The sequence below is a fragment of the Amaranthus tricolor genome, chromosome 4, assembly GCF_026212465.1.
Source record: "Amaranthus tricolor cultivar Red isolate AtriRed21 chromosome 4, ASM2621246v1, whole genome shotgun sequence".
Classification (NCBI taxonomy): Eukaryota; Viridiplantae; Streptophyta; class Magnoliopsida; order Caryophyllales; family Amaranthaceae; genus Amaranthus; species Amaranthus tricolor.
The window spans coordinates 4477103-4488942 of NC_080050.1; the positions used below are offsets into that span (position 1 = coordinate 4477103).

The window sequence follows — 11840 nt, forward strand, 5'->3', positions numbered from 1 at the left end:
ATTATAGATACTAGAGTATCAAAGTCTACAATATTCGAGCCAAGTCACCAGAATCCAGCTAATTAATCTTCTAATGACATAGACCATCCCTAATTGCCTTTTAACTTTCTAATTTCTTAATTTTATATATATAAAAAAAAAACCTCACACCCCATCCTCCCACCACCCTTTACACCATCTAATCCTATACCCCTCCACCACCACCCTTAAACCCCCCCCCCCCCCCCCCCCTCCACTCCAAATCCCTAATTTCTCCATCTCTAAAATCAAATTTAGTAAATTAAAAACCCTGAAACCCTAACTTGTGATTTTTCTATCAATTATTAAAATACTTCTTACAATGTATTTACTTAATTAATCTAGTTTCCTAGTTTAGATCATGGATTGACTAAGGTTTAGTTTGGGTCAATTGAGTTTAGATCATGATGTTTACAATGGTATATTAATCAAATTATGGTCACATTTGACTATTTATGTTTTTGAAGTGATTCAATGGACATTTTAATAAAAAATATTTTAATTTTGATTAAACAAATAATTATGAAAATAACATATTATAAATATGTTTTAAGAAGAATAGAATAACATCAAATATGACTATATTCTTATTTGTTATGTGTAAATTCCTGAAATAAATTAGAGATAAATAGTGTAACTATTAAAATGTACTTTAATTTTATCTTAATCAAAGTGAGTCATTTCAAATTTTCAAGTCTTTAAGTTTAATTTAAACCGAATCATAAATACTACTAAAAAAGTTATGAAACATCAAATTGTCATATTATAAGAAACTATGACAAATAGCTAAAATACATTGGTTGAAATTTTTGTATGGCTACATGTCATACTAAAAGCTTAAAAATTTTCAAGTATCATAATTAAAGAGAGTACCAAATAAATTTTATTTATTGGCTAAATAAAAATGACGTAGCATTTGATGTTGACCAATATCTTTATCATTAAAGTATTTTTAATTAGCATTTATTTAGAGTTAAATTTAGTAAATTAAAGAATATATAATATAATATACTGTATAAATATATTGTTGATAATTTCTATAATACATATATCTTTCAAAATTGTATGTTTCCACTGTATAATATCTTTGACTTTATTTTTTAAAAATTATATGTTTATATATATATATATATATATATATATATATATATATATATATATATATATATATATATATATATATATATATATATATATATATATATATCCAAGTGACACCTTGATCCCCCATCCCCAACGGATGACAGACAGTAGAACTAAGGAAAACCGGAAACACAGAGAAATCAGAAAACCCTTTAACCCTCCCTTCATCTTCTCTTTCCTCTCTGTCACATTTCTGCAATTCTGCCCTATATGTCGGTGCCTTTCACTTAGATCTCCAGAAATAAAGCTTAATCTTATTGTCTCATAATCTTTACATTCTTACCTGCTCAAGATCCCACCTTTTTTTGTTTTACCCTCATATGTTAGCGTGATTTCAACTTTCTGACATTGTCGATTCACTTTTGCTAAAAGATTAGGGATATTATTACTGGGTTTGTTCAGAATTTGAAGAACAAATTTCCCATCTTTTGAAGTTGGGTTTTTAGGGCTTATGTGGGTCAAATGTTCGAGTATTTGCTCATACTATAAAAACTGCTTAAGATTACACCTTTTTTTTTTGTTTTGCCCTCAAATGTTAATATTGATAGGAAAAAATTAGTGGGTTTGTTTGGAATTTGAAGAAAAAAAAACCATTGTTGGAAGTTGGGTTTTTGGTTTTTATGTGGGTTGAAACTTGAAAGTTTCAGTATTTGCATCATACTAATTACATTTTGCAGAGGAGTTTGAGAAAGAAGAAATAATTAATTAAAGATTATTGTAAAAATATTAAGCTATGCAAGATTCAGGGGAAACTTCTGGAACTTACAATGGAATGTCTTCTGATAATATTAAAGGTTTAGTTTTAGCTTTATCTTCAAGTTTTTTCATTGGGGCAAGTTTTATTGTCAAGAAAAAAGGTTTGAAGAAAGCTGGAACTACTGGTCTAAGAGCAGGTTTTAATCAAAACTTTCCTTTAATCCTTAATTTTGAATTTTTTTTTTCTGATGTTGTATCTTCTTGGGTATTTAATTTGTGATTAGGGTTTTAATGAATTGGGAATCAAAATCAAATAGGCCTTCTTTATGTTTCTGTGGCATGAATTTGGTACTGGGTTGTTGAAATGTTAGTAATGAGCAGCACTTTGTTGAAGGATAATGGTATTTCCTTTGTATGGAAAATGCCATATTATGTGGGAATTTCGAAACTAGGTAAAAATTGCATTTATTTCCCATAAAAAAATACATCACTGATTTGATGTTCTGCAAGTAGAATATTTGTTTGATGAATTCTGGTATTGGGCAAGAGTTAATACATATCAGTCAAGGATTCAAGAGAACCTACAATGTTTTTATTGCAGGAAATGTGACTTTCTTTAGCGACTATATGTACATTATTCCCAATTGCTAAGTTCTCATTACGGTAAACTTGGATGGAATATATTGTTGGAATTTTGGTGCTTAGATCGACCGATGTAATTGTAAGTTGGTCATTGTGTGAGGTTGCATTGTGTATCATAAAGGATTTAAAATCTATCAAATTGATTTTAGCGTCTTAAAAGGTGTAAAAATACTGCATTTTAGGCTAGGTCATGCGATGTCTAATAAGTTTTGATGTATTACTTTACGGAAACCACATCACCACAATCGTGACCAAAAGCGCATTTTTTCTCTGATTATGTCTCACTTGATTAAATGAGCTACCTTGGAATTCAAATTTATCAATGATAGGTCAAGTTGTTTATTGGTCTTAGTTCTTTATGACTTTCGATATCATGTGGCATGGAAAGATCTTTTCTTAGAGGAACTCGATATCGGATTTTATATTATTCTCTTTAAATTTTTCTTAAAATAAGTTACCTTTTGTTACTGGCCTGGCACTCTGGCTTATATTCACATTATGCATTCACTACAAAGTTCAAAGGAAGTCATTTTAGTAAAACAAAGAGGATTTGGTAATGTTTGAAGGATTCTCGTAATTGTTGGCTTGCCCTTTTGGCATTAAACTTGTTAGTTTATGTTTGATCAACATAAATTCTTGTCCTCTTGATGGATGGACCACCTGTTTTCTAAATGTGCAAGTACCGCCTAAAGATAACTAAACATGAAATGATTTATGTTGCTTGACCCTAAGAATGATAGAACCAACTATATTATCTCATTGGACATTATTTGCACACCCATTTGAATTTTTTGCCTGAAATATAAGATAATAAGATAGGTTATCGTATGTGAGGAGTTACTTTTGTTTGTGGTGAGGTGGTAGGTTCTCGGTGATACATTATCTTTCTGATGATAGACATGCTACATTTGTGATGATGATAGAAATGCTCTTCAAATAACTTCTAAATTTCTTTGATGCTTATGTTTCAGTTTTTTCCATTGACGCAAATATTTTGTTATATAAGGCTGTAACTGTTTCCTATATATTTTTACAGGTAGTGGAGGCTACTCCTACTTATATGAGCCACTTTGGTGGACTGGCATGATAACCAGTAAGTTCATTAACCCTCTGCTCTTTGTAATATGTTATATAAGTTCTATTTAGTACTTATATATTAGTGTAGCTGTATTCACTTTTCATCATATTGCTCCCATTTCCACGGTATGGCTGCACAAAGTGTAGTCTACACTGTAATTTGGTTATTTGGTCAGGTTTAAAATTTAGTTATTTGATTAGAATTTTGGGCTTTTAGAAAGGATTATGATAGAAAGATGGGAGTAGTTGAAATGTGAATGCTTTGATGGATATAAGAAAGGGTTTAGGAGTTGCAAATATTGAGGAAAAGATAAAAGAAAATCGTTTAGATGGTTTTGGCATGTCCAAAGACGGGGTATTAGCCAACCGGCAAGGAAAATAGAAAATTAAAGGGACTCGAGAGGCTAAAAAAGAGGGAGAGGAAGATTGAAGATGACTTAGAGGACATTTGCGGAAAAAGATATAAGAAGATCTAGATTTACAAGTTGAGATGGTAGAAAATTGAAATGAATGGAGAAGATTTCATGTGGACGACCATTAGAACAAATATATATGTTCATGTTGTCGACTTCCAATCTTTTAAGATTAAGACTCTGTCATTGTTGTTATGGTCTAATTCATCTTTATAAAGGCTAAATGAGTTTTCGGTCCAGCTCGTTCCAAACCAGAAAACCCCACTTTTAAAAATATAATTGTTATCATTTAGTAGTTACAATTAAAATAATATATTATAAATATTTGAACATGTTTACTGCTGTACTTGTTGGCAAATTAAATGCTTAATGTATGCCATAAGATTCATTGAAATATTATGTTAGAACATAGACATATTATTTGTACAATATGTTGGCAAATACCCCAATATGTTGGCAAATTAAATAATATATGCTTAATTGTTTCCAAGATGCAAATTGAATGTTTGATGTAACTCATTTTATAAACCAATTATATGTAACCCAGGAAAACCGAACCAAACCATACTGTTTTGGAATGGTCTGAACTTGCCTAGTCAATCAAACCAAACTGAATCGTGTGCAGTCATATTTTTCTCTTTACCTCCTTGTGAAGTAGTAAAGATATATACTACCCCTTTTATTTCCTTATTTGTAATGATTGAAATTTTTATATGCTTAATAGTGCACTTGAGAAACTAGCTTCTGAAAAAAGGATCTTTAGATTCTTTATGTTACATAGTGAGGGTGTTTGGTAAATGACTTTTGGGTTGACTTTTGGCTTTTAGCTTTTTAGTTGGTTAAATAGCCAAAAAATGTGTTTAATAAATGACTTTTCAGCTAGCTTTAAGCTGGCTTTTAAGCCAAAATGAAAAAGCTAACTTTCTTAGTGTTTTTCAATAGCTTTTGACTAGTTGGCTTACTCTTCTTTTTATAAATTAATAACAGTCAATACTTAATTTTACCAAATATTTCCTAAACGGTCGACTTATCCATCTAGCTTAAAAACCAACAAAAACAATCGACACTTTCAGTTGGTCAATCAAGCCAACTAAAAAGCCAACGACGAACGGTCATTTGCCAAACAACCCAATGTCCAAATTACAAGATTTGCTAGTGTGTGAACAATTAAATAAACTAAGTGTACATTGTTGGTTGTTCTATGTTGAGAAGGCATGTAGAATTGTAGAGTATTTCTAACATTTAGGGAAAACTAATACCCTAGGCTATGTCATGAAGTTGAATTTTTCACTAAGAACCTGCTGCATAGTGTAAAAATGCGGTACTATCATGATCGCGGTAACGCAACAATGATAGGCTAACGACAGTGATGCGATTATTGTAACGCCTAAAAATATGTGAAATCATAAGTATCCCTTGATATGACCCAATACACTTTTTTATACCTTTACCACTCGAGAAATGTCGTTTTGTTTGTTTTGAAATTTTTTAAAACGTGGCCGATGCGATGCGATACGACCTTGTTTTTACACTATGACGTATATATACAGTACAATTTTATGCATATGTATTCTAAAATATTTGGCAATTGGCATATAAAGAAATAAACTTTCTCCTTTTATTTTCAAGTGTACAATTTTTGTTGGGCACGCAAAATAAAGAATTGTGAAAGATGATATATAAACATTAAAAAATCTGTGATTATAAGAGTGAGATTCATCTCCAAGTGGGTGAGTAGTATGAACATGGATAAGCTAGCAATTGAGCTAGAACATATATATATATATATATATATATATATATATATACATACATATATATATACATACATATATATATACATACATATATATATATACATACATATATATACATATATATATATATATATATATATATATATATATATATATATATATATATATATATTAAAGAAAACGATGCACCTATTTGAAATCTCTCAAGTGTACAATTTTTGTTGGGCACGCAAAATAAAGAATTGTGAAAGATGACATATAAACATTAAAAAATCTGTGATTATAAGAGTGAGATTCATCTCCAAGTGGGTAAGTAGTATGAACATGGATAAGCTAGCAATTGAGCTAGAACATATGTATATATATATATATATACATATATATATATATATATATATATATATATATATATATATATACTTATATATATATATATATACATACATATATATATATATACATATACATATATATATATATATATATATATATATATATATATATATATTAAAGAAAACGATGCACCTATTTGAAATCTCTCAAAGGGAAAGTGGTGCACAAAATAAAACAAAGGAAGTATAAAATTATCTAAACCAAAACAAGTGAAATCAAATGGTGCACCTATTTGAAATTTTTGAATCTTCTCAGAGGGAAAGTGGTGTAATTGATAAGGATAACATTAGCTAAACCAAAACAAGTGAAATTGATACAATGATAATATTATTTAGCTTACAATGCGTATGCTCTACTGAAACATTAACGACAAATTCATTATGGTATCGTCTAACATGTTGATCACCTTTCTAGACATTCTTTAATTTAGTTTACGTGTTAATGAGCTACGATATGGTCATACAACTTTTTTCGCATGTTACCTACCCAAAGCTCTCTAATTTTTATTTATTGCTGTCTTGAATTAGAGGCTAAATAAGACAAATGGAAGTATGTGTTAAGTGACTTGTACAAAAAGCAGAATTATCTTTTAGTGTGTATTTGAATTCGCTTCTTTTTTTCCCTCCTAGACTTAATCTGAAGTTGGGTTCCAAATTTCTTACTTCACTTGTTACGATACAACATTGCATTACCCGAATGCTACTAACTACTAAGTGGCTCCTGTTTTGTTAGAGTAAAGGCCAACATTAATTTCTAAGTGTATAATATGTCTCCATTGTGTCTCATTCCTCTATTCCAATTTGAAAATTCGATGGTTAAGATTACAACTTTTTTCTTTTCTTGTGAAATTTTTGGTGAACGATGGGTAAACCTCCCATTTTCCACCACCTATATAGTACTTATCTCTTGAGTCTCTAAGCTTCATTTCATGATAATCCCTATATGTGATTTCCAATTTTCTGTTATTTAAAGGACTTGATGTTTATTTCTTGATAGCCTATCTTTGAAGATTTCTGATTTAAATGACTTCTCTGCAGTGATTGTTGGGGAAATCGCTAATTTTGCGGCATATGCATTTGCACCAGCAATTTTGGTTACTCCACTTGGTGCAGTTAGTATCATCATAAGGTAAGTAGTTAGTATAATTTCCTATATTATACTATATTTGTTGTTCCTTTCTAGTTTTTATTTTTGTTTTAATTATGAAGTGTTTGCTATTATGCCACTTTAGTGCTTCCCTCGCACATATTATTTTGAGAGAGAAGCTACATATGTTCGGGATTCTCGGATGTATACTATGCGTTGTGGGGTCAATAACAATAGTTCTGCATGCACCTCAAGAGCGCCAAATTGAGTCTGTCGCAGAAGTATGGAATCTAGCCACAGAACCAGGTTTATATTCTTGTACCATTTGGAATAACTTCCAAGCTGTAAATGCTGTTGAATATTAACCAGTTAAGAGATTTGAAAGGTTTAGGTACAAAGATGAATTTGTGCTCATGTGCTTGCTCTTGATAATCTTCTATGAAGTACTGAATTTATTGCTTGCCCGTGGCAGGATTCATTGCATATGCAGTCCTGGTGCTAGTGCTAGTTTTCATTCTTATTGTGCATTATGTCCCACAATATGGGCAGTCTCATGTAATGGTCTACATCGGAATATGTTCTCTTGTGGGATCTTTGTCGGTATGTAGGTGACATCTTCTTTTACCTTTTTTATTAGAACAATTTGCGAATTACAACCTTAAAGTTTTGGAATTTTGCGAATTACAGCCCCAAAGCCTCAAAGTCAACAACATTCAGGCCAAATCATAGAACTCCGACCACTTAACCTAAAATTCCGACTACTAAAATGGTCGGAATTCTGTGATTTAGCTTGAATGCTGTAGACTTTGATACTTCAGTGGTTGTAATTCGCAAAAAATAAACGTTAAGACTGTAATTCGCAAAAGTCCTAAACTTTAAGGTTGTGATTCGCAAATTATTCTTTTTATAAATGAAAATTTTGCAAATAATTGTCCTGATGTTGTGGAGCTTTGTTTGCTAAAACAGGTAATGGGTGTCAAAGCTCTTGGAATTGCTTTGAAGTTGACATTTTCAGGAATGAATCAGTTGGCATATCCCCAAACTTGGGTTTTTGCAATCTTTGTGGCATCTTGCATACTAACACAAATGAATTATTTAAATAAGGTAATGCGTGGTTTTAGTCCTTAGAAGCATCTATCAATATAATAGGAAATCCAAAGAGCATACACCTTTTAGTTGATGTCTATAAATTTGGATGGTGTTCTATTTTACATATGATTGGGGAAAGTTGAGAAAATAAGTGTTTTTCTTGAGAAAAAGGTGACATTAACTAATATAGAAGTAATAATCTAGTGAAAAATATTGGTAACATCACCGCATTGCGACCGCATTTTTAGTTCACTGCAACCACATTATAGCCCTTGATAACCACAAAACCATTCGCATTGATCGTGAAAGTGGTTATGCGGCCATTATTGCAACTTAGACTTTGCACTATTGATACTTGGAACATGGACTAATACTGTCATCGTTTTTATTTCGTATTTCTTTTTTTCCTCTATCACGTGACGTAAACTTGAAGATTATGACTATGCCTTCCATTTGCAGGCACTTGATACTTTCAACACGGCTTTGGTCTCACCAATCTACTATGTGATGTTTACGTCCTTCACTATCCTGGCTAGTGTAATCATGTTCAAGGTAACTTATTTTATTAATCTAAAATTATTTATAAACATAAAAGAAACATATTTTTGAATTTAGATTTAATATTTAGGTTCCTAGTTTTGTCGGATCGGGGATAGTTTAGTTGAAAAGAGTTACCCTCCCTTGAATATATGGCTACCTAAAACCGAAATTTTATGGTCTATTGATTAAAGATCTTGTCTAAGATTGTATCGTCTAGATTTTTAGTTAGCATTTTCATATTTTAGCTTTTTGCGAGTGTTTTTTTGTGTGTTGAGGGGTGTGTTTTGGGAAGTGTTGACCGGATTTGTCCCTATCATCATAGTATTTCAGGCGTTTCTCGGCTCTGTCATATGCTTATCTGGAAAACTCGTTAAATCTTCGGTTTATAACTCGGATTCGGTTGTTACTCAGGATTGGGCTGGACAAAACGGTTCCCAAATCGTCACGGAAATGTGTGGATTTATAACCATTTTGGGTGGCACCTTTCTTCTACACAAAACAAAGGATATGGCGGCAGACAGTATGATCGTGTTCTTTTATCCTCAATACCCTTCTGTCCTTTATTAGATGTAGATCTTTTCTCATCCGTTTTTCCCTTCTTAGGTTCATCACTCTCATTCCCGAGAACACCGAAACACTCTAACATAGACGCATTTGACGTAGAGAGTGCCCCGCTGGTAAACCAAGAATTAGCCCGGATATCATAATCAAGGCATGTATCTTCTTAATTTTTATGGGGTTGGCAACTGTTTTTAATACAAGTGAATGAGCTTTCAATTTTTAGGCCAAAAAATATCGGCTGCAAAGTGAAGCAGCATGCAGTCCAGCATTAATGGATTGCACTGTTCTTTGATACATCCACCATCGTCCATCGGCTCTACCTATACCGTGTGCTTTACTTTCAGTCGGGATATTAAGAAATCTTAAGCGGGCTTTTGAGTGATTGATGATGAATACTTTGTCGATAGTTAAGATCAATACTACTTATTTTAGGTTCGAGCCTGTCTCTGTCACAGGTTGTATAAACACAAAGAGGTGAATTGAGAATTAAAATTCATTGTTGATCTCTTCTTTTGAGGGGTTGGGTTCATCATATGTACCATTTTGTATCTCATATATATTCTCTTGATTTTGCTGTCTTACCACTTATTAGTTACGATTATTCAATTTTTTTTGTTTATGTATATTAGACATCGACGCACCAATGAGGCATGTTATCTAACGACTCCTATATTTTGTCTTTTCCATTGAATTTGCTATACTATAATCAAAAGAGCTCTTATTTCAGTTTGTGTAATGTAGCAAATTTTCAGAGGGAGAATGTGCTTGAAAAATATATTCACTCGTTTTTTTGTTAAAAATAAGCGGATGTAAAATGCAATTGTTTGTAGATTAGTTACTCAGCGGAAGATCATGTGAACTTTCTAGTTTCTACCTTTCAGATTTGATTACCTCACAATTAGAGGTAGTCATGGGCGAGTAACGGACCTGACATTCTTATAAGAGTTTGCCTGCGGGCTCGAATTTTCAAAATTCTGATCGCTATTGTGGGATATTCTTTTATCTGACGGAACCCATTCAAATATCAAATTTTTTTCAAAATTATTGTCTGAGTCTGCCTATTTTTCGAGCGGAATGGGTTGAGCATAGCGAGTAGTGTACCCATGAAAAGCAATACTTACAATGCCGTTATAACATTGATGATTAGTCTTATCTTTGGACTATTTCACATAAACCTTGCTTTGGGTTTATTGAGTCACTTTCAGTATCACCACATAGTTGTGAAGAAAATGGCTGACGTTCTTGAAGTCTAACAGACTTTCGTTAACTTAGAAAAGTCCAGTTTTGCTACAAGCTGTTCATGAACGTATCTACTTCAATTAATCACATCAATGGAGTTTTGAAAACGAAAGAATGCACTTTTTCCGTTGCGTGGTCGAGTGACTCAAATGTCGAAAGTCAAAAATGTTTCTTTGTTCCATTTAGATCGTATGTAACCTTTTGATGTGAGGCTTTTATGATTAAATGTAACAATCTTAGTGGGACAGAGGAGTTTCTAAAACATTTAAAACTTCATACAGGTTTAAACTCGTAGAATTCTTATTGTCCGATTTAACGGTGTTCTAAAATGATAATGGATGTAAATAGGCTTGGTCTGAATCTGATCTGTAAATTTGTGAAATCTTAATGTTACTTTGCTGGTAAATCACAAGTGAAGGTTTTTGTTTAGCTTCAAAGATTTTCTTTAAATTGAGCAAAAATAAACATATTTAAGAACGAGGTTTTATTAAAAATAATTTGCTAACTTTATAGGAAAAAAAAATAAAAAATATTTGCATCATCATTGTACGTAGTGTATTTCGCTTATAGACTATAATCAAAATTTAGAGAGAGATGGAAAACGACAACTCATATCCATACAAAAGTATGCTTAAAGAGTTCTCTGATTTAAAAAAGACACTCAGATAGCAAATGGATTGTTTTATATCATTATAAGTTTATAACTATTTACACTTGGAATTTACCAGATTCTCCTGTCAATTGGGATTGTTTCATACCATTTGCTATCGAGTGCCAATCAATTTGGGTCAATTTTCATGGCCATAGTATACTAGTTGCAAGAGACAGAAAAAGTAATAATTAATCAAACCACAAGGGTAAGAGATGATGTCCATTCTGGATGGACAGAAATATTATTGTTTTTTTGATTTTGAACTATAATAGAATATTCTAAAATAACTCATAATTTTATAAGGATAAAGTTATATATATTCGATCTCTTATTTTATCTACAAGACATATACTAACTGACTTCGTATTAGGATTTTGACTAGAGCAAATTCAAATTCTGGTATATGATGTGTCGAACACTCATATATGCATGAGTGCTGAACTAACTCGGTTGCCATTTAATGTGTTATATGTTACACAATAAAAAATTAATACAATGTTTGGATTGCAGATTAGTGAAGAAAAAAAAGGGAGG

General features: G+C 31.7%; 1 protein-coding gene across 2 annotated transcripts; it reads left to right on the top strand.

Annotated features, from left to right (window-relative positions):
- Nucleotides 1-1241: 1241 nt before the first annotated feature.
- Nucleotides 1242-10146, top strand: LOC130810497 (probable magnesium transporter NIPA4). Of its 2 annotated transcripts, XM_057676585.1 has the most exons (10): nucleotides 1242-2054; nucleotides 3536-3592; nucleotides 7177-7267; nucleotides 7371-7531; nucleotides 7698-7825; nucleotides 8192-8329; nucleotides 8774-8866; nucleotides 9266-9374; nucleotides 9458-9566; nucleotides 9639-10146. In XM_057676585.1, exons 1-9 carry the CDS (start codon nucleotides 1895-1897, stop codon nucleotides 9559-9561), a joined length of 1041 nt encoding a protein of 346 aa, XP_057532568.1. In that variant the 5' UTR covers nucleotides 1242-1894; the 3' UTR covers nucleotides 9562-9566; nucleotides 9639-10146. The 2 variants fall into 2 exon arrangements, with proteins under 2 accessions (XP_057532568.1, XP_057532567.1); XM_057676584.1 differs by having other exon boundaries at nucleotides 9458-10146.
- Nucleotides 10147-11840: the final 1694 nt, after the last annotated feature.

Bases quoted from the DNA above. Each gene is read 5' to 3' on its own strand.
- LOC130810497 (XM_057676584.1), top strand. From the start codon at position 1,895: ATGCAAGATTCAGGGGAAACTTCTGGAACTTACAATGGAATGTCTTCT. The intron at 7,532-7,697 runs GTTTATATTCTT...TGCCCGTGGCAG, and splicing joins GAATCTAGCCACAGAACCAG to GATTCATTGCATATGCAGTC. The intron at 8,330-8,773 runs GTAATGCGTGGT...TTCCATTTGCAG, and splicing joins AAATGAATTATTTAAATAAG to GCACTTGATACTTTCAACAC.